Raw genomic sequence first — 24,285 nt, forward strand, 5'->3', positions numbered from 1 at the left:
CGATTCGGAACTCCTTATTCTTTTTAGGTTTGTGATCATCGAGGTTGTCATTAGTTTGCAATCCATCATGTCAAACCTCTTCAACATCTTGATCACATACTTTCCTTGACCTAGATAGATCTCATCAGGTCCTTGCCAGACTTCTAATCCCAAATAGTAGTGCATTAGCCCTAGATCCTTCATGTCAAATTTTGTTGCCAGTTGCTTCTTGCATTCTTCAATTCGACCTTCTACACATGTCAAGAGAAGATCATCTACAGACAGAAGAATGGTTACCGGCTCTCCCTTCCCAACCTTAATATAAAGGTCCAGATCAGCAGAACTATTGGTGAAGCCTAATCCCTGTAGGTGTGCATCCATCATAGCATACCATGCCCTTGGTGTTTGCTTGAAGCCATATAATGCCTTCTTCAATCTACAAACATATGCCTTTTTGTCTTTAACTTCAAATCCCAAGGGTTGTTCTATATAGACTTCCTCATCAATTGTGCCATTCAGGAATGCAGTCTTGACATCCATTTGGTGGATGTTCCATCCCATTGAAGTTGCCAAAGAGACAAACGAACGTATAGTTGTATACCTTGTTGTCGGAGCAAATGTCTCTTCATAGTCGATGCCTTCTTGTTGAGAGAAACCACTAGCCACAAATCTTTCCTTATACTTGTCAATACTTCCCTTCGCTGCATGTTTGATCTTATAGATCCATTTGGAAGTTACCATAGATTTGTCTTCAGGCCTAGGTACGATCTCCCAAACTCTATTCTTCATTCATGGCATCCTTCCATTCTTGATGATTGACAACCTCTTCAAACGTGGATGGCTCTGCTTCTATTAGTTTTGTCATGTATGTTGCATACCCAGAATATCATTTGGGCTTCTTGCTTTCCCTGAATGTGCCTTGAGTTGCTCCATGACCCTTTGCATCAAGTAGTGTAGACTTCAACCAGTTAGGTCTCTTTCTTGATTCAAGGATGACCATAGGTTGAATAGGTTCACTGGGACCTTCATCTTCATGATTAGATTCTTCTTCTTCCCTGGTAACTTCTTCAAATACTGGAAGTTCTTCATCATCAGAGTCCATAGGAAGTTCCTTAGATTTCTTGAATGTGATACTTTCGTCAAATATAACATCTCGACTTACTTCTATATGGTGTCCTTCCTTTATGTAGATCTTATAGGCCTTAGAAGAGTTACTATAGCCAACAAATGTTCCTCTCATGCCTGAAGGGTCCAGCTTCTTTCTTTTATCCTTCAGTATATGAATATATACAGGACAACCAAAGATTCGGAGATGATCCACAGTTGGTTTCTTCCTAATGAATACTTCTTCGGGAGTTATGGTATTTAGTGACCTGTGGGGACTTTGATTTTGAATGTATACAGCTATCTTCGTGGCTTCTCCCCACAGAAATTTTGGTAGATCTTAACCATGCAACATTGCTTTTACACTTTCTTCAATGGATCGGTTCTTTCATTCTGCAACTCCATTTTGTTCAGGATTATATGGCACTATTAGCTCCCTCTTAATTCCAAACTCCTTACAGAAAGCTATGATTTCCTTGGATGTATACTCTTCTCCATTATCGGATCTTAGTATATTGATTATTCATTCTGTAAGGTTCTCTACATCGACTTTGAATTTTTGAAATTTAGTAAATACTGTGTCCTTGGATTTCATCAGGTAAACCCAAGTTTTTCTTGAATGATCATCTATAAATGTGACATAATATAGATGACCTCCGAGTGATTTAGGAGTCATAGGGCCACAGCCATCGGAACGAATAAGATCCAAGATTTCTTTGACCATGAAGCACTGCTTCCAAATCGTCTCTTGGTGTTCTTACCCAATGCACATCCCTTGCATACTCCTTCGTGATCTTCTTTCAATGCGGGGATTATAGAACTTAGAGTCGGAAAGATTTTGAAATGGAGATGACCAAATCTTCTATGTCAGAGTTCACATGGGCTGATTTCAATGTGAACCAAAGCTTGAGCAAGAGGAGATATCAACCTATAAAGTCTTCCTTCACGAATACCAATTACTCTAGCATTTTCTATGCTTGAGTTCTTACTCCATATTACAACTTTTCCATCAATGAAAGCCACTCTATCACCTTTATCTTCTAGACTTGAAATGGAAAGTAAATTCTTATGCAAACCTGGAACAAATAGGATGTTGTTGAGATGAATATTACCTCCATTCTCCAGTTCTATTGAGGTTGATCCAATTCCTCGCACAGGATAGCTCTTATTATCTCCAAGTTCTACAGAGTAAGAAGACTTTCCTTTTGATAGTGTCTTTAATTGCTTGTGATGACCAGTGATCCAATTCCCCTCACAGGATAGCTCTTATTATCTTCAAGTTCTACAGAGTAAGAAGACTTTCCTTTTGATAGTGTCTTTAGTTGCTTGTGATGACCAGTCATATGCCTTGATGCTCCACTATCGATCACCCAAATGCTTTCATCTTGAAATGTGCCTGTGAGTGCTGAGAAGAGTCCTTCGTCTTTTGTCTCGATCACTTCCTTCTTTGGAGTAAATAGGAGATTCCATACTTCTTTGATGCCTTTCTTGAGATGGCTTGCTACCTTTGAACACTTCTTGAGAAAATTCTTCAATGTAGTAGAGATCTTCATTATGCCCTTAGCCAACCTTATTTTGATACAATGTTGAGAAATCTATAGGGCAATGATTAGAGTGATTTCTCTTTCTTTAATAATTGCTTGGGATGTCTTTTTACTTATCTTACTTATTAGCTTCTTTTATTATTATCATGCTTGTGTATCATCAAACAGCTACCAAAACAAGAAGAACAAGAGCACAGAATATAGGCTACAAGCCAGTGCCAAAACCTCTCCAATATAGAGGAAAACCCGCAAATCTCTTCTCTTCCTTATAGATTCTTCAATTAACAAATTCCAAGACCTTTTAGACCAAGACCAATACCCTCCAAGACCAAGTCTAACTTTTCTGGACGATGTGCTTTTCTTGTCTAAGTCAAACCTAGTCAAATTTCTTCCAGTAGCACAATTTCGACCTCCAACTTCAGAATTTCGACCTCCATTGCAAACCTGAAATTTTCGGCCCTCCAGCAATTGTTGTTGCCACACGTGTGAGCTTCTTTTTAGCCTCCCAATACCTCCTTAGACCTTCGCTTGGCCTTCTTTGACTTCTGGAGCTTGAGAATGGCTTCTTGTGACATTCACTTGACCTTCTTGCCTTCTCTCCTTCGAGATAAGTCTTCTTTGTCCTCTTCCTTCTTCGCTGCCTTCTTCCTCCTTCGCTAGAATGAGTGAGTGGTGAATGTGCATCAAGGAGGTCGAGTTTCCTCCTTTATATAGGGTCTTCAAGGTGGACGTGGCTCCTCATTTTAGGCCGACTTGGTCTTGAAGGGTATGTAGACACTTTTAATGATAAAAATAATTTTCTTTACAAGTTACAATGTGCCCGAAGGGGTCTTCAACTTATGACAATGACGCTTTTGACTTCTTGACCTAGGACAAACCCTAGAAGCACTCAATGGGTGCTTGACCTATAAAATCAAATACCTTGAGCATAAAACCCATGCTCCAAAAATAATAATAATAATAATAATTTTCTTTCATTTTACAATTTACAAGAATCAAAGGTACATTTCATAATTATGAAGACTGAACCTAGTTACACATTTTTCAACAGATTGTATTCTTGTTCACTCACTTCACTTGGGAGGTTAGTCTTTAACTCTAGTCCAATGGGACCTCCTCTAAGGCCTTAGGGTTTTAGGAAGGACACTATTGAGGAGGTTCTAATCGAAGTGTGTCCATGGTATTCCATACTTATCATTTTCCATCTTTCCCTTTATTCCATCTCCATTATTTGGGTTGGTGGTCATTGGTTATGAGGATTGGCATCTTCTCATCCTCATCCTTGAGTTTGGGTTAGAAAACTTTGCCCTAGAGGTTGATGCAGCTAAAAGAAAGTTAAAGCAAAAGAAAGCCACAATGAAATAAAAAGATAAAATGCAAAATATTGTTGGGACAAAAATTAGCACGTGGGAAAATGCCTAGCATGAGCTCTACCCCCTTCATTAGCCATCACCCGTTTCCTCAAACACATGATGCTCCATCCATAAAAGGAACCCTTGTATTGTCCCAACCCTTATGAGTGATAAATTGCCTCATCATTAAGGATAATAAATGCTAAATACCTAAAAGCAAGCTTGGGCTCCCGAGTTATGCACCCAAATCAAAGCATTATCATAAAGAAATGAAGGGCGCACCAGAGGGGTAGAAAAAGCAAGCTGATAAAAGAAGTAACCATTGCCTCCACGATTGCTCCCTCCTTACATCTATACGCTCAAGATGTTGGACCACCATCAACTAGTCACTTGGCTATGGCACCTTGCTATGAAATCATGCCCACTCCATTGCCAATATTTTCACATGCACCTATGGATTGATGGGCTAACCTAGGATCTATGACTTCCCCTTGGGGACTGGAAACACCTAATAGGGTCATCCAACTAACCATCCCTAACAAATGGACAGAACACTTATACAGGACTCGATCTAGTTAAATATTTGAACGTGATCTTTATGTAACGTATTATTGTGCCCCTAACATTAAGTATGGTACATTATGATGCATCCATGGTTTTAGCTACCTAATTAATGTTCATTTGCACTTGATCTTGAGAGGGTTTTATTAGGTGGTCATCATCACAAGTGACTACCCCACCTTCTCAACAAAGCAGCAAAGATTGTACTATCCATTACAGAGAGAGAGGTTGACCTTAACGATGCAGCGTTGGATTATTTGATGACAATACATGATGCTTAACACCCCAAGGGATCCCTAGATGTTGAAATGTTGAGCTGATGAAGCTTAGTGTTGGAGATTTTGATGATGTGCCTAATGGACCCAGAATGCCCCCAGGGTGGCCTTGACATTGTTTGATGGGAATTACCTGTTCCAAAGCCTAGATGATGGTCATCCTTGAGATGACGAGGGCTTGCACATCACCTTAGAGCCCCAACACTTGAGTTAGAGAGTGCCACATCACCCCCTTACTCAATTGAGGGTGACATAGGGCACCACAGACATGACGTGTTGGCATAGAGTGAATTTGGAGGCTTGCACATGATCCTTGAGATGCATCTTGGAGTATGGAGCACTCATTAACCCATATTGCACTTTTCGGTGGCTTAGAGAGCTTGTTTGGAGGATTGTGTCATGCTTTTTCTCCCACACAAGTGGGATTTTATGGCACTTTTGTTATGTTTTTGAGCTATGAAGTTAGCAACAACTTCAACCTAGAGGTAGCAACAAGACTTCGACCCAGAAGTAGCCCGGCAAAACTTTGACCTAGCAGAAACTTTGATCCAGCAGAAGCTTTGACCCAGTAGAAACTTCAACCCAGCAGTAACTTCGATCCAGTAGTAACTTCGACCTTCCAGCCAATAGCCCAGTAAATCCACACATGTGAGAGAGAGAGAAGCAACCCAAAAACTTCCATTTTCCTTCTCCAACAAATCTCCTCCTCTTGGAATTTCTCACTTTTTTTGCCTCCTTGTCTTGGATATCGAATTTGTGTATGTAATCCTCCAAATGAATCAAACTGCACTTCTATATATATAGATATATATATACCTTCTAGCAACAACATCGACCTAGATGCAGCAATAGGACTTCGACCCAACAGTAGCCCAGCAAAACTTCAACCCAGCGGTAACTTCGACCTTCCAGCAATTAGCCTAGTAAATCCACACGTGTGAGAGAGAGAGAGAGAGAGACAACCCAAAAACTCTGATTTTCCTTCTCTAGCAAATCTCCTACTACTCTTGGAATTTTGCACTTTTTCTGCCTCCTTGTCTTGGATATCGAACTTGTGTGTGTAATCCTTCAAATGAATCAAACTGCACTTCTATATATACCCTTTTCTAGAGTTTGATTTACCCTCTTGTAGGCTGACTTGATCAGGTAAGGGCTGACTTTGTGTGGAGGTGACAAATGACTTATTTTACTCGATATTAATTCTTTTTACATGATTCAAAAGCCCAAGAAGGGTCTCTTTAATGGACAATGACTCTAATGACTCAAGACAAAACCTAGAAGTCCTCAATGGGGACTTTAACCTAAAAACATGATGACCCAAGCATGAAACCCATGCTTTAATAAGTCATAACAATAATAATAATAAATTATTTTTCTTTCTTTTGATAAATACATTTCATTACGACTCAAATACAATTATGAAGACCGAACCTAGTTACATTCTTCACCACTCCCTCTTAACTAGGCAGGTATTCATACATACATATACAAGTACATGGAAGATCTCAAAGCACATGAACCATGAAGAGTTTAGGCACTCAGTGCAACGGACTAGATTTCTGACTAGGGCATTCTATCTGAGTGGGACTAAGATGGACTAAAGCCTTTAGCCTCTCCAGGTACCATTAGGCTTACTTACTAACCATCAACCCAAGGAACTAGGTGTGTATTGCAAGATCAAAGCTCTATGACCAACGCCACCCTCCCAACTACTTCGAGAACTAGACATCAACACATATGCCTACCAGATGTCCTCCCAAGCATTTATACACATAACGCCTCAACACATCAACTCTCTCTCAATCAAACAAATCAGTGTCATCAAGCATGCTCTCAAAACTTCGAGAGATTTGCACGTGCAAGCACAACCCCAATCAGTAACAATCTTTCAAATACTCATAAGTAAACACAAAACTTTGGGGTCTTCAAACATCTTGATGTTGCTTCACAATTTATCACAGTAGGACTTAGAGGCTTCCCAAACAAATATTGACAAAGGTTTCCTCAATCATTCAGCTTCCTTTCCTACTTCACATGCAGCAACCAAATCCTACTTTCCTTCTTTCAGCAGCACCTCAATATGCATTCTCCAATTTCTTCAAGGTATCCATCATGACTATAATATGTCCTCCCTCTCAACTTGGGAGATATCCTTCCTTTTATCTCGACTCCCTCTTAACTTAGGGAGATCAACTTCTTTTTATAACATTGGAGAATCTTTCATGGCTTCCATCCTTTTTATCAAAGTCATCTTGATCATCATCATTCACATAACTTCCTTCATTATGCTTATCAACCAAATCAACTTCACTTATGAATATCTTCAGCGTCTTGAAGATTATGTACTTGCACAACTTAGATAGCAAGTACAATCAAATACATATATAGAAGCATGAACTTAACCATATCAAAATCATACAATAATGGAAGCATTAGACTTTAGACATCAAATACCTAAACTTAGTTAGGTTCATAATCACAATAGACACATACTTCTATACTTCAACTTCTTGCTAGGGTTTTGTCATAAACCCTAGATTTCATCATCAAGACTTCGAGCAACTCAATCAAGATAACAATCTTTATTATATCTAGGGTCTCAATATTTCTTCCAGAGATATGACATACTCTACTATAATATATTGCAAACCCTAGAAGCAATTCAAACAAGTACACTTACAATGCATCTAACAACTTTAGAATTCATATGATAGACATTTAATGCAAACCCTAGATTCCATACATGAGACATTAAGCCTTAGATGTCAACAAATAAAACCAAGCACATCACAATCTAAGGTTTCAATGATATGACCAACTTCTACTAGGATTTGTTGTAAACCCTAGATTTTATCATCATAATGGAAACACTATCGCCATATCCTAGAATATCAAACTTCTACTAGGGCTTAGTTACAAACCCTAGAATTTACATATTATCAATGATTAGGTTAGCACATATACATATCTAGGATAATCATGCACAAGCATATCATAACATATATTGGACAAACCCAAGACACAAATATCAATACATTTTAAAGTCAGACATATAACAATCTTGACAGGGCTAGGGTTTTCATTAGATGGACAAACATACACTAAGGGTTTTATTCCTAAGAGATTACTCTTTATACATAAGGGTTTTACTCATAAACCCTAATTTACCAAAAGCTCAAGGTCTAGGAACACATTACCATCCAATCGTAAAGGACTACGGTTTCCATAATAACACTAAAACTCCAAACATGACATTACCATCAAAACCCCAAACATCAAAAGAATAGTATTTTCTAGATTTCATCAGTAACCCAAAGTAGACTAGGGTTTTCATATTATCATTGACATACCCTTGTGATCTAAAACATAACTTTGAGTTGTTTTCTAGACAAACCATGTAGGACATCAATTCCAATGCTTTGTTTTGTGAGATCTTCTCCATAGCCCTTAAGCATATCAACAAGCTTTTCCTAAACAAGGAAAATATAAAAAGAAATGTTATTAGCATCTAGTATAAACACATCTAGATAAGAAAAAGAAAACTAAATATAAAAGATAATACAAGGAGTAAGATACTTATCTTTGGGAAAGTGGTGAGGGCTCCCTCTTAATCCAATCTCGAGGGATACCTATAACTTTAACAAAACAATTCAAAAATGTTTTTCCAAAGCATGTTAAACCTAAAAATCAAAATACAAAACTATTTAAAAACTTTAGAGTAGAAGGATAGAGTCTCTAAGAGTCCCTAACAAATAAGTCTTTGACTTCGAATTCTTCCTTCTTGTTCTTCTTTGGTGGTCCTTCATCGGCAACATTTGCTTGATCCCTATTTCTCTTTCTATTTCTCGGATTCTCAGGACAATCGCTTCTATAGTGACCCATCTTATGACAATTGTAGCATTCAATCTTTGATAAGCCTATCTTCCTTTTAGGCCCTTTAGACTTCTTGAAGGTTCCTTTGTTCTTGTGATGACCAGAATCGACATTTGAAACTTTCTCTTCTTCATTCTCTTTGTTGTTTTCTAATAAAATTCTAACTTCTTCTTGACTGCATGCATTCCGTAATTGTTCGAATGTAGGAGTTTCCTTCCAACTGTTGAGACCTAATGAAAAGGCACTCCAAGATGTTGGTAGTACTAGAAGTGCAGTGATTACAATCTCCTTTTCCGGTACTATCTCATCTATTGCCTGGAGTTCATCTATGATTCTAGCTATTCTTACAAAGAAGGATGCCACAGTGTCTTCCTTTGTAATATTTATAGATCTTAATTCATTCTTAAGAATTGTTATTTGAGCAAGATTCTTAATTGTGAATAATTTGAATAATGTTGATTTGGGGTAGCATCGGATGTGCTCTAACCACGAAAATTGGTGGAGAGGCTAAGGCACATGAGATCTACAATACCTAGAAAGGGTTTTGGCAGATTCTAAATAGTTTGGGAGATATTAAAATAATTAATATTTTTAATAGTCCCCAAGTCTAAACTTAGAGAAAATAAAATATTAATATGAATTAATATAAAACTGTGTTAGAATGGTCCAAAAAACATGGATCAAGCCAGATCTAATCTTAGTCGTTGATTAGGGATTTAATCTCGGTTGTTGCATTATCAACGAGAAAATTATAAGAGGAGGCTTGAGGGTTACTTGGACAACACACCAAGAGATCAAGATTTCGACTTTCTGGGGCTGGGTTTGCTGAGAAAGTTGAGAGAGTGACCAAAGTTGCAGCTAAGGGGCAGTGAATACAGAAGCAAAGAGGCAGAGATAGCACCAGCAGGATCAGCACAGTAGCTGGAGAGAGGGATGCAGAAGCAGCAAAGGGTTCACAAAGAGCCAGCCAGGGCTCACGCAAAGCCAGCCAGGAACTGCGTAATGCCTCAGAGGGCCAGAGTGGGTGACGCAGAGGGCCAGAGGGCTGACGCAGTGCCTCCAGAGGCTGACGCAGGCCAAGCCAAAGAGACGTTGGGCTAATGCTGGGCCAGAGAGAGGCTGACGCAGTCCCTAGAGGCTGACATTGGGGTTTCATGGGGCAGATTGGAGCTGTGAAGTTGCGAGAGTGATTATCTGGGGTTTCAGCCGGAATATCTGCTTCTGAGTAGAGAGGTACTACTATCGAGATTTTTCTTTGTTGGGTGAGCCATATTTGGCACCAAGATTGTATTCTGAAACTACTTCATAAACCAAACCCTCAGATAGCTGCACCGGTTTTCCCGCATTGAGTTTTTCCGGGGACATTAGTCCAAAAACAACGGTGTCACTTGTGTGCTTGTTTCTATTTCCTTCAGTCGATGATATGTAATGTGTTGAGCATGTACTTGTACTTATTTCTAGTATTTACATGGTAAATAACTTGTTAATTAACAGAACAAGTAGGTAGGAATAAATCAGTAAAGTACATGAAGGGTTTCTAACGTGTTAGACTTAGAAATTTCAACATGGTATCAGAGCGTGGTTGCAGATCACAGGAGAACTGAGGACATCAGCCGAACAGAGCAGTAGCAACAGAAAATAGTTGTCCCGCTAGCAAAGTAATAGCAAGGAAGGGATGACGCAGTGCCTGTGTCATCAAGATTGAGCTAGGAAGAGGCAGCGCAGAGGCTGAGGGAGGCAAAGGCAGGCACACACGGAGGCCAGGAGGGTTGACGCAGTGGGCTGAGGAGCCTGATTTGTTGGTGTCGGGATTGCGTATAGCCTAGGAGCTCTAACCTTCAGTTTGTTGGGGTTTAGGAGGCTATGGGTAAGTTGCAGAGTGGAGCTAGTGGGGTACTGTAGTCAGAACAGTACCTAACAGGGCAAGGCCAAGGTAGAGGGAGTTGTTGCCGAGGCAGATTTCTAGCCAAGGAATCCGGATCAGTGTTGCAGTTGCATAGACGATTGGAGAGGGGCATCTCAACATTGGCAGAAGGATTTCCAAAAGGGAAATCGAGGCTCAGAGGGAGTCACACCAAGAACTTCCAGGAGGGAAGTAGAGGAGCAGCGAAATGGCACTACACAGAGTAAGAGACCAGAACAAACTGGACAAAGCCTCAAACTTTGTAGTTTGGAAGGCCAGAATCTTATCCGTACTAGACAGGAATCGTGTCAAGCACTTCGCCTTGAGGACGATAGTTATCCCAGTTGACCTGACTGATAACGATAGGTATGAGGATGCAAGGGCAAGGGCTAAGAGTATCATCCTTGACGAGGTCAAGGATCATATAGTACCACATATTGCCGAGAAAAACACGGCACAAGAGATCTGGGAGGCCCTAACCAAGTTGTATAACTTCCATGCAGAGGAAGATGCTACTAGAAAATCAGTTGCAATCATACCAGATGAAGAAGGGAGAACAGATTGACCCATTCCTCGGTCAATTGAAGGAGATCCGAGATCACCTGACTTCCATAGGGGCAATGCCGGATCCAGAATTGATGGTGAGAACAGCCCTGAACGCAGTTTCAGAACACTGGGAGGTGTTTGTCTAGAGTATACTAGGCAGGGTGACCCTTCCAGATTGGGAAGAAATGTGGGTTGTTGTTCGCCAAGAAGAGATCACAAGGCTGAGCAAGGTGGGAAGCAGCGGCAAAGGAATTAGGATCAAGAAGGAGGAGGAAGATGTTGCCCTAGCATCTGAGGGAAAGCAGGAGAAACGGAAGAAGAAGGACCTCTCCAAGGTCAAATGCTTCCACTGTGGGGAGTTGGGTCATTATGCGACCCAGTGTCCAAGGAAGAAGAGTAAGGGAGAGGCTTCCGAGACCAAGGAAGTGCCAACAAGGGCAGAGAAGGAAGTGGAGACAGACGATGATTGTGCCATGAGTGCTCATGTTCCATTTCAGAAGAAGTGGGGAGACATCGAGTTATATTCAGGCAGACTACAAGCAATGAGCGGTAGGATCCTCGAGGTACCCAACCTCTTGGATTAGACCTTGCTACGGGAGCCCTGAAGAGGAGTAGCAAGACTGGCGATGTCAGTAGAGACAAATGCGGATGGAGCAACAGAGGGAGCTACAGTGCAGGATTCCCAGGACAGTGTGAAGCTAGTAGGCTGTAACAATGCGAGAGGCATGGGAGTGTTGCACCAGTGCAGGATGGCACAAAGAGGTGTGCACCGGTACAGGATGCATGCAGTTGTTGCAACAGTGCAGAGGTCAGAGAGGGAGCACTTGTCAGTGACAGAGGAAGCCTCAGCATTAGGATTGTTTCTAGCCTGACAGAGATGTCAGAGTTGGGATATCAATTACTTACTTCTCAGTAACTGAATTGCAGTGCAGCAATTAGCAGTGGTAGTGCTATGGGCAGCATGATGATAGGAGTTGCAGTGCAAATGCAGTAGTGGCAGTGGCAGGGCCATGGGCAGCAGCACGAATGCAGAGGGAGTTGCAGTATGGATGCAGCAGTGGTAGTGGCAGGGCCATGGGTAGTAGTACAGGATGCAGCAATGCAGAGGATGTTGGGCAGCAGGCCTAGCATCAGCACAGGGACCGATGTCGTATGATCAAAGTGATGCTCGGTGAGGAGTATTACTAGAGCACAATCCTCGCTAACAGGGAGTGTTGATTTGGGGTAGCATCGGATGTGCTCTAGCCACGAAAATTGGTGGAGAGGCTAAGACACATGAGATCTCCAATACCCAGAAAGGGTTTGGGCAGATTCTAAACAGTTTGGGAGATATTAAAATAATTAATATTTCTAATGGAGTCTCAAAGTCTAAACTTAGGGAAAATAAAATATTAATGTGAATTAATATAAAATTGTGTTAGAATGGTCCAAAAGACATGGATCAAGCAAGATCTAATCTCAATCATTGATTAGGGACTTAATCTCGGTCATTGAATTGTCAACGAGAAAAGTACAAGAGGAGGCTTGAGAGTCACTTGGAGAACACATCAAGAGATCAAGATTTCGACTTTCTGGGGCTGGGTTTGCTAAGAAAGTTGAGAGAGTGATCAGAGTTGCAACTGAGTGGCAGTGAATACAGAAGCAGAAAGGCAGAGATAGTACCAGGGGGATAAGCACAGTAGCCGGAGAGAGGGATGCAGAGCCAGCCAAGGGTTCACGCAGAGCCAGCCAAGGCTCATGCAGAGCCAGCGAAGAGTTGCGCAGTGCCTCAGAGGGCCAGAGTGGGTGACAGAGAGGGCCAGAGGGCTGATGCAGGACAAGCCAGAGAGACGTTGGGCTAACACTGGGCCAGAGAGAGGCTGACGCAGTCCCTAGAGGCTGACGTAGTCCCTAGAGGCTGACGTTGGGGTTTCGTGGGGCAGATTGGAGCTGTGAAGCTGCCGAAATGATTATTCGGGGTTTCACCCTGAATATCTACTTTCGAGTAGAGAGGTACTACTGTCGAGATTTTTCTCTGTTGGGTGAGGCGGATTGGGCACCCAGATTGTATTTTGAAACTGTTTAATAAATCAAACCCTCAGATAGCTACATCAGTTTTCCCACATTGGGCTTTTCCAAGGACATTAGTCCAAAACAGTGTTGCAGGAATCGCCCCCCCCCCCCGGATCCAAAGGCAGAATCGCGGATCGTACGGAATCGATCCGGAATCCCCACAGGAAGCGCGATTCCGTTTTTTAGGTGGCGCGATTCCGGTTAAAAAAAGCGATTCCTGCCATTTAAGGTTGCGGCCCCCCGGAATCGCGGTTCTGGAGGCGGTTCGGGCACGGGGTGGCGCCACGCAACCTGCCCGGAAGCGCACGCCACCCAGGCGCAACCCGCACGCAACCCCGCGGGCAGCGAATTTTTACTTATTTTTTTTTTAATTTGTTTTAAAATTTAACTTAACTAGCATGAGGGGGTGGGTTAGGTGAGTTTAGGGTGAGTTTAGGGTGACTTTAGAAAAGAATAAAGCCCCCATTCTCTTCTCATTTTCTCACTTTGAGTTTATGAGAGTTGGAGAAGAGAAGAGAGGAGAGGAGAAGAGAAGAGAGGAAAGGAGAGGAGAAGAGAGGAGAGCTTGGAGGAGTGAAGAAGGAGGAGCTAGGAGAAGGAGGAGGAGCTTGGAGCAAGAGCTTGGAGGACTTCATCTACAAGAGCTAAAGAGGTAAGTTCAAACCCCAAACTCCCTTGTTTTTTTGAAAAAAAAATTGTATTTTTCTCCTCCCTCTCCTACTCTTTCCCATTGTTTCTACTTGCTCCTTTATTTACAGGTTGTCCACCACCTATATCCATATTCCAAGATGGTGTTCTTTTGGCTTCTATGTATCATTCCACTCTTGGTTTTAATGATGGCAAGGGTGAGGAATAGAGGGGAAGAGGAAGGGGATGAACTTGGTCCTAATAGTAGTGACCCAATGTATGATGAGGAGGAAGGGTTTGAAGAGGAAGGGGATGAACTTGAAGAGGACCCTGAAGCACAAGATGGGAAAGGTACATCAAATCCCTTGTGGAACTATGTGACCAAACTTGAAGGGGGAAAGGGTGGTGGATCTTACAAATGGATGTGCCCTCATGGTTGTCATGGAGGAAAACCATATACGGGTTCATATACCCGTCTGAGGAGGCATCTTTGTGGGGTGCTAGACAGTGATGAAAAAAAGGGTTCTGTGGGGGGTAACCATTTGCCCAAACATTTCAAGTGAACAAAGACAAAAATACATCAAAATAGAGATGGCTGCACAACGAAAAAACAAGAAACAAAAAACTCATTCTGAATCAAGTGCAACCTCTAAATTTGGTAGTTGCCCATCTCCTCATGGTACTTTTGCAACCTCTGGAGGTAGAAAAACAATAGGGGATTTCCTTAATGTTGCTGGGAGGGATGATGTGGATGGAAAGATAGTCCGTTTTCTTTGTGCTTGCGGTGTACCATTCAATGTGCTTCGCTCTCCCTATTGGCATGAAATGGTAAAGGCCATCAATGAAGCCCCAAAAGGATACAAGGCCCCCAACTATGAGAAAGCTAGAACAGTGTTATTAGAAAGAGAAAAAGCTAAGGTTCAAAGAGCTTTGACACGTTTTACACATGAGTGGGTGGATTTTGGGGTATCCATTGTATCAGATGGGTGGACAAATATTAGAAACCAACATTTGATAAATGTTCTTGGTGTTTCTTCTAGTGGTGCAGTATTTATTGCATCTCATGACTCCTCCTCCATCAGTGCAACTGCACCAAACATTGCAGATCTCCTATTGAAATCAATCAAAGATGTTGGTCCGAATAATGTGGTTCAAGTGATCACAGATAATGCAGCAAATTGTAAGTTAGCAGGAAAAATTATTGAGCGTACTCATCCACACATCTTTTGGTCTGGGTGCCTGGTTCACACATTGAACCTTTTGATGCATGATATTGTGAAACACAAAGATTGTGGGTGGATTGCTGAGGTTTACAGGAAAGGGAAGCAGCTCATTAAATTCATCACAGGGCATACAAGGGTAAACTACTTCTATGGCACTTACTCCAAGTTGCAATTGCTTAAAATTGCAAAGACAAGATTTGCTAGTTATTACCTCACCTTTAGGCGGCTAGTGAGAGTGAGACAAGCTTTAACTAATCTGGTGTGTGCTGAAACATGGGATGAAATTAACGTCAGTACAGATGGTGCTAATGAAGTCAAGGACACTGTTCTTGACAGTTACTTTTGGTCACAGGTTAAATATGTTTTGCAATTCACCAAACCAATTTATTACATGATCAAGTTTGCAGATTCAGATCGACCAGTAATTGGGGAGGTGTATGAGCAAATGGATAGCATGTTGGGGCAGATTAAAGACATTGTTGAGCCTAGAGATACCACCTTGTACAATTATATTCGTGAAGAGGTGGAAAAACGATGGGATATGCTAAATGTTCCATTGCATGCATTAGCATATGTTTTGACACCTAAATACTATCATCCATCATGGCTTTCAAAACCAGCACCTGGGGGGGGAGTCAGGAGAAAACCACACCAAGATAAAGAGGTTCACGAAAAATATATGGCTGCATTGAGTAGATTAATCCCTGATGAGGAGGAGGCTGCATTGGTACGGAGACAGGTGAGCAACTATACGAGCAACACTGGTCCATTTTCGAGCATGCATGCAATTCAAGATCGAGAGCATTTTTCTGCTCGAGTGGTGGAACATGCATGGAGGGCCTACTCCACTTCTACAGAGTTTGGCATTGCGGGTGCTATCACAGGTGGTAAACACTTCTTCTGCAGAGAGGTGTTGGAGCTCTTATTCTTTCATCCACAGTGTTAAAAGGAACAGGTTGAATTTAGACCGGGCAGAGAGCTTGGTTTATGTTCATTACAACTTGCGATTGTTGTCCCATTACTGTGAAGATGCAAAGTCTAATAAAGACTTGTTGACTTGGGACAAGAATCCAGAGGAGCCCAATTTGGAGGATGGAGTGTTGCGACTAGAGCAATTAGAGGATTCTCTTATCCAGGTATGTCCATTGTGGTATGAATTTTCCAATTTTCCCTTATAAAGCATTTCTCTAATTCATGTTTTTAATTTTTTTGTTAACTAGTGTTTTTTTTTTTGCATGAATTTTTTGAGCGATTCTAGGATGATGACACGGGTGTTGATATGCCACCACCCCCACCCCCATCTGGTCCCTTGGTTTCTAGGTTCCATGGTTCAACACCAACGGCAGGGGGTTCTTCTTCATCAGTTCCAGTGCCACGACTTACACAGGGACCATCTTCTTCATTGCCACCACGTGGAGGCCCGCCATCACGTTCTATTCGTGGTGGAAGGAGGAGAGATTAGTAGATATATTCACAATCTACTTCTTTTTGTCATAGATTACTCATTAGACTTGTAGACTTGTGAATTTGAATTTTGAACCTTTTTGGCTTGGCGGTGACCAAGTGACATATTTTGTAAACATTATTATTTGAATTTTGGACATGACAAATGTTGACAGTTGCTCACTTGCTAGATAAATCATAATATGCTCTATGTTTTATGTTTTATAATATGCTTAAATGTTTTATGTTTTATAATATGCTTAAAAATTTGATGTATGTTTGTAATAGCTAGAATATAGATGATTGTTGTACATACTAGTAACTACAATGGAATCATGGATGCCATATCTATCTTGATTTATGCAAAAATATGCATGTTTTCATGTCTTCTACAATTAATTTGGTATTTGGGATGTTTGTTTTGAGTATAAATGCAAAAAAATATATAAAAATATATATATATATAGCAGACGCTTCCGCGGACGCTTCGCTCCCTAGATTTTTGGAAAATGACGCTTCCGCGCTCCGCGCTTCCGCTTCGCTCCCGCTTCGTGCAACATTGGTCCAAAACCAACGGTGTCGCATGTGTGCTTGTTTCTATTTCCTTTAGTTGATGATCTTTAATGTGTTGAGCATGAACTTGTATTCATTTCCAGTATTTACATGTCAAACTTAGAAATTCCAACAGATAATGCCTCATACATCTCTTGAGCGAAATCTATGTTGGATATATATGTGATGAGGTTATCCTTTATTCGATCCACCATTAGTGTCATGGCCAATATCTCTGTTTCTCTGAACTTTTCCTTTTCTGCATCACTTGACTCATTTGTAGGCTTCTTTACTTTTCCTTTGACTAGATCCAAGACTTTATTCTTTTTGAGGATGAGATCTATCCTCTTTTTCCATGCCCAGTAATTAGATGCTCCTTCTAATTTGTTTTCTCCCTTCATTGAGTTAGACATTGTCCTTGAAGATGGTAGGCTTGACTTCTTATATGATCCTTTTGATAAACCTTATTCAAACTTCTTTAAAATCCTTATTCTCCTTTCAATAGATCTTTGAGACGCCTTTTTCCTTCTTATTTACCTTTGATGCCATGTTAGAAAATCAAAAAGGCAGAAAGATTTTCTTTATGTTGATAATTACTTGTGATATTCTTATGTTCATTTTAACTTTCTTATGTTCTTCTTTTACTTTAGTTCATCAAGCAATTACCAAAACAATAACATGAAGATCACAGACACCAGATGTAGACAGATAGCCAGGGAAAAACCCCTATCTAGGGGAAAACCCAGTCAACAACTCTTCCTTAATAATTTCACAACAGGATCAAAGACTCCTTGACCTAGACATAGACTTCCTCCAACCACCAAGTCGGCCCTTCCCTTCTTCTACAGATGATAACCTTCCAGCAACAACTTCAACCTAGATGCAGCAACAGGACTTTGACCCAACAGAACTTCGACCCAACAGTAGCCCAGCAAAACTTCGACCTAGCAAAAGCTCGATCCAACAGAATCTTCGACCCAGTAGGAACTTCGACCCAGCAATAACTTCGACCCAATAGAAACTTCGACCCAACAATAACTTCGACCTTCCAGAAAATATACCAGTAAATCCACATGTGTGAGAGAGAGACAACCCAGAAACTTTGATTTTCCTTCTCCATAACATCTCCTCCTTCTCTTGGAATTTCGCACTTTTTCTGCCTCCTTGTCTTGGATATCGAACTTGTGTGTGTAATCCTCCAAATGAATTGAACTACACTTCCATATATACCCTTTTCTAGAGTTCAATTTACCCTCTTGTACACCAACTTGATTAGGTAAGGGTCGACTTGGTGTAGAGGTGACAAATGACTTATTTTACTAAATATTAATTCTTTTTACATGATTTAAATGGACAATGACTCTAATGGCTCAAGACAAAACCTAGAAGTCCTCAATGGGGACTTTAACCTAAAAACACGATGACCCAAGCATGAAACCCATGCTTTAATAAGTCATAACAATAATAATAATAAATTATTTTTCTTTCTTTTGATAAATACATTTCATTATGACTCAAATACAATTATGAAGACCAAACCTAGTTACATTTTTCCACACCTCTTTCTTGTGGAACTCTTAAGTAAACTTGTCAATAGGGCTTCATTAGTTGATTTATTGTAAAAATGAAGGATAAGTCTCATACAAATAGAGCCTTCCCTCATTTTGTTTTTTTATCATCATACATTGTATTCTATTCCTCTTTAAGAGAGTGTGAGCTAACCTTTCTTTGCTATATTGGGCAATATGTGCTATTATGGGTGTGGCTTGCTAAAGGATGTGATTTTTACTTGGAGACATTGCTCTAGGATTGAAAGAAGTGCTTTTGTGGAAACTTGTCAATAGGACTTCATTAGTTGATTTATTGTAAAAATGAGTAGGATAGGTCTCATATAAATAGAGCCTCCCCTCAATTTGTTTTTTTGATCATCACACATTGTATTCTATTCCTCTCTAAGAGAGTGTGAGCTAGCCTTTCTTCGCTACATTGGGCAAAATGTGATATTTATGGATGCGACTTGCTAAAGGATGTGATTTTTGCTTGGAGACATTGCTCTGGGATTGAAAGAAGTGCCTTTGTGGAGGATTGTTGTAAGTTTATTGTATATTATTGATATTTTCCAAGCTTTCATGTTCAAAATAGGGTTTCAATTATTCCATCACTAAATGCTTTATCATTGTTGAAATTTTGCTTCAATATTGCATGTGAAATTGTCTTCTCCAAGGCCTATAGGGAAACTCTGTGTAGACCCTATACTTAATTTCTCCCCTCACAAGAGCAATAGCTAGGGTTTTAGAAATGGATGCCCTAAGGCATCCCCCCTTACTCCTTCAATATCCTTGGAAGTTGTGCCATAAAGACTCCATTAACCCTTGTAGGATAACACATTGGTTTAAGAGCGTGTTGATCATCTTAAAACTTCATAAAAGGCGTTCTCCTTTTCTCTCTCCTAGACGATTGGGGCCGCCACTAGGGTTTTAGGTCTTATTTATGCATAAAAATGTTGTTTTATTGCATGTGGGTGGATCATAATTTAGGATTAGCCTCAATAAATTTTCTTCAAGCAAAATCTAACATAGGGCATGGTCTAACAAACCCTAAAAGCGCTGACGTCACTCTTTCATTTTGTTGTTTATGAATATCTAACAGCCATAAATTAATTTACCCTAGTCTAACCCTAACCTCTATTTGAAGGACATGTCCCATTTTTTATAAAGATCATTTTATGGCCTTTTATAAAGTTGTTATATGACATTGAATGCCATATCTTTTAAGATCATCGAAACCCTAACTTATAGCAACCCATCTAGTTGTCTAAGCTTAGAGTACTTGAACCTTTGCATTGAAAACCTAGGTCATCTTTGGCATTGCCAAGTACTCTATCCATGTTTAGACCTTCAAAATTACATCACCTTAAGCCATAGTATTAGAGTATCATTATAGGTGATTTAAGGAAGGTTACCTTATGGTTTGAATGCCAAAAAAGAGCAGAAGAAAGGTTGTTGAGGTGACAGTGGTAACCCTTCCTTATTATTGCCTTCACCTAGTGAAGCACTACATCGACCCTACTAGATTTTGTGGCAACAGGAACCAAAGTGTTGTAACCCAAACTCGGATACCACTTGGTAATGCCCTTAGTCACTCACTGGGTGTATCAGAACCTCTGTAACTTGAATTTCAAAAAAATTCCCCTCAAATTTGATTTGTGTAGCATCTACTATATGCGCCTAATGCCTTTACGATGTAATCTTCCATATATTGGTAACATATATGTATAACTGACATATTTCATTTATTGTTCATACACAGCATATGCAATTACATAAATCATCACAACTGGAAAACACAAACATAAAAATAAGTACGTTTTTTTAAAGTAAGCATCAATTGGATGCAAACCTCAAGCGTTCCACCCAAACATAGACAGTGTTGTTCATAATCTCTCAGCACTGGCTCATCCTCAAGTCGCAGCTATGACTCTACAAGAACAAAGGCTTACCCAAAGCATGTCATGGTACATAACCAGTACCTAACATAAACAAGGCCAAGGTACCATACCCAAAAGCGTCCAACCAGTAGTCTCACATTCTCCATTAGCCCATTCAACCCAAGTTAGTGCACCCACAACCATTGGGTTGTACCACTACCTTTCCAAGGTTTTCAACTCGAGTCAATCAGGAATATCTCAGAATCCTATGGCTTCCAGGAGTTCCAACTACCCTCATAGTCTCCAAGTACCTCTCTAGCCTCACACCAGGGAAGCTAGCCCTTTTCCCTAAATCCACCTAAGATTTTATCAAGAACCAAACATGTCATAGGGTCACCTGTGTTTCCCTTCCAACGAATCCAATCACCTCCCACGAGTCCCATTGATGTCATGTCTCCCCAAATAACACTGAAGCCCTCACTTTTATGTGCATGTCCCTTGGTTGACAAATGCCACTACATAAAGTCACTTTACGGACTTTAGAATAAAAAACATGTGCACTTTTTGACTTAAGCTTATTTCAATACTAGCTTAACCCCCAAGGCTTAAGCCCTTCATCACTTATTCCTTAGCCCTTTTTTCATGCTTGAGGAGTCTTAGGCCCCCATGCTCTCTTATCTGACTTGGTTTGCAAGAGTGGTGTATTTTATCAATATGCATGTGATTTCATATTTACAGAATTAGCTTCTTTAGCCTCAAAACACATAAAAGCATGCACAGTAGCCTAAAATTTAAATCACATATGTACATGGGCACATTGGCCCCAAAATAGTCCTCGGCTCACAAGTCTAAACATGATATGTACATCACATACATAAGGGTAATCCTAGGGGTGTTACACATTCACCATATCCGAAACAGCCAAGGCGCTAGAGAAGGATGATGGACAGGAACTACTAGTTATCAATGAGCAACATAAGATGACTGGTTGGCCCAAGCCCAAGGGCAATCACCACTCGGATCCCGCATCTGCAGTGACTTGCGTGCTAAATATTTATGGCTTTATATATGCTTGTGGTGCACCTTTTGTGGCAGGCTTTAATTTTTGTACTGTGTATCTACTATCTACTAATTACCTGGCCTTAAGCCAACGATTTTATGATGTATGCTTGATATGGCTAGGGAATTTTTATTGACTCTCCTCCTTGTTTTTGGGTTTTCTTAGTTTTTCGAGTAACCTGGTTTAAATTCTCCTTTATGACTATTTAGCCGTCACCTTTCCTGCTACAAGATTTTCTTTAGGGTATTTGCTTGAACACGTGTCCCATAAACAGCAAAGAGATAAAAGCTTTTGCTATAAAGTCTTAAGCCAATGATTTTATGATGTAAGCTTGATATGGCTAGGGAATTTTTATTGACTCCCCTCCTCGTTTTTGGGTTTTCGTAGTTTTTTGAGTAACCTAGTTTAAATTCTCCTTTATGACTATTTAGTCATCACCTTTCCTGCGACAAGATTTTCTTTAGGGTAATTGCTTGAACACATATCCCATAAACAGCGAAGAGATACAAGCTTTTGTTATGGATAAGTACCACAAGTGTACTTGGGATAAGGAGCTAGGAAGAAAGAAAAAGTACTATATTGAAGTGTTTAATCCAACTCATAGTCATCAACCAAAAGCATACATAGAGGTCGATATCTCTTGGAGAGCCAAAATTCTTATTGCTCAGTTAAAGATTAATTCTCATCAACTCCGTTGTGAAACAGGGCGCTGGAAAAGGCCAAAAGAAGTATGGGAGGAAAGAGTATGTATTTTTGGTTCTTCCGGAAAAGTGGAAACAGAAAAGCATTTCATTTTGGAATGTGAGGGCTTCAAAGACAACAGGGAAAGTTATGCAAATATGCTGGCAGCTAGCTCTTGGGATAATCTATTTAGCAATGGGCTTATCGTGAAGCTGGGAGCATTTATAGTGAAGTTTCACAGAAAAAGGGTCGAATACATCAAGCAGATGAAGAAGCAATCTGTCCCTTAGGCTATCTTTAGCCTCGTGGACGTTAAAATAATTTCTTTCTTTCTTCTTTCTTTCTTTACAACGACCTTTGTACATATTTTTATGCATTCAAAGAAAAAGTATAAGGCTTGCCACGGGGTTTTGCTCAATGGTCATTGGTGATGTTGATGGAGACTTAAGCTGTCCGCCAGAATTTCATTTTGACGATGGCCTTACACCTTCCAAATAATATGAAATTCAAAGGGATGAGGCCAGGTGCAAATATGGAGTGATTTGGTCCGAAAAGCTATCACTCAGTGTAGCACTTCAAGTTTGTTTGAAAAAAAAAAAATCAGCTATATGAATTGCGCTTCCAAAAAAAAGTAAACAAGGGTTTACTCGTTACCTGTTGTACAAATGTCCACTTCATGTGAACAGCACAGGGATTCTGCAGCTGAACAAAAGAATGGCAGAGCTTAGCCTTCTCCTCAAGGGACACGTGTAACACGGAATTCGTCCAGTAAGATTTATTTGCAGCCCCTCGGAACTCTTCCACGATCTCCATCTCCGCCCCCTTTCCCAGCACTACCACCAGGCGCGGATTCGAAACACAGAGCGACTGCAAATCCTCTCCCCCCTGCTGCGAATAATACACAACATGCAGTGGCCTCTCGAGCTTACAACCCTCGGGGACGATGACAACTCCCAGGTCGGGGCTTCCAATCCCGTTGAGCGATGAAAACAAGTCTCCTCCATCCACGGCCTCGAGCGGAGGCAACGCGTAATCATCGGGCAGGGAGGAAACACTCCCCACGAAAACTCCGTGCGGCAAGCCAGCCGTATGCGAGTGGGAGGTGGACAGAAGGCCGTCAATTAGTAGAATCGTGTAAGCTCCAGGCCTGCCGTTCTCTAAACCCTGTAAGTCCAGAGGAGAATTCAAGGGCTCCGAGACCTGAATATTGGACTGTTTCAGAAACTTTACGTCTGTAAATCTGAAACTCTCGTCCTTTGCAGACGGCCATTGGCGTCGGAAGACCTCCTCTGTGCATGTTTCTCTTAATCGGTGAAGGCTCTTGTTTTTTATGTTGTTTGAGCTGGCTGATTCCTCCAGCTTCTCTGCGAGCTCTAGAACAAATGGATCTCCCAGAGCTACAATGGCATTGCCTACTTTTCTTCTGCTGCTGCTTTGGTGCGTGAGTGATGGTGGTCTGAGAAGAAGCGGGCTGCATTTCCATTGTTGAAGAGAACAAGCCATAGCGGTAGCCATGGCGTGTATTCTCCTCATCCATTCTGCTGCAGGATTGGAAATAGAGAAATTTCAGGGAGCAGTCCACGTGGCAACGATGAGCAAATACAGAATCATGAAGAAGACAAAATCATGGTATCAAATCGCTAAGAGGGGCAGACAAGTGATGGTATGATGAGGTAAGATAATGCTTACTAGTTCGTTCTGAGTTTTTATTTGATTTTGTTTTTATTTCTTGGTTTAATTAAATTAGGGGTTGGCTATATAACAGATTATTCTTCAGCATCGTTTCTTTCTTTCTTTCATTTTCAACGAGGTGTTACCATTATTCAATTGAGTTTTTTTTATTGTTATTTGGATGAGTCTTAAAGAGATGATCACTATTTTGGGATAGAGGATTTAATGATATTGATTTATAATAATATATAATTTATCACTTAATATATTTTTGGGTGAAAAACTTGGCTGGGGTTTTTGCTTAGGCAAGTTTCAATTTGGTTATTTGGAGTTTACAAATTTTTAACACTCATTTAAGGTATGAATTAAGGTATGAACTACTACATTTGGGTTAAAACTTTGTAAGTTTAGT

General features: G+C 40.6%; 1 protein-coding gene across 1 annotated transcript in view; it reads right to left on the reverse strand.

The window, feature by feature from the left end:
• The window catches only part of ABCI7 (non-intrinsic ABC protein 6), an 88,076-nt gene extending 64,280 nt beyond the window's left edge, over positions 1-23,796 (reverse strand). Inside the window, exon 1 of the mRNA XM_089386030.1 lies at positions 22,857-23,796. Coding sequence (XP_089242156.1) covers positions 22,857-23,735 — 879 coding nt within the window. The 5' untranslated portion in view covers positions 23,736-23,796. The remainder of the gene's footprint in view (positions 1-22,856) is intronic.
• Between the last annotated feature and the right edge of the window lie 489 nt (positions 23,797-24,285).

The sequence above is a fragment of the Pinus tabuliformis genome, chromosome Q (genome assembly GCF_031772625.1).
Source record: "Pinus tabuliformis cultivar Carrire ecotype Pingquan chromosome Q, CPIR1, whole genome shotgun sequence".
In the NCBI taxonomy this organism is placed as follows: Eukaryota; Viridiplantae; Streptophyta; class Pinopsida; order Pinales; family Pinaceae; genus Pinus; species Pinus tabuliformis.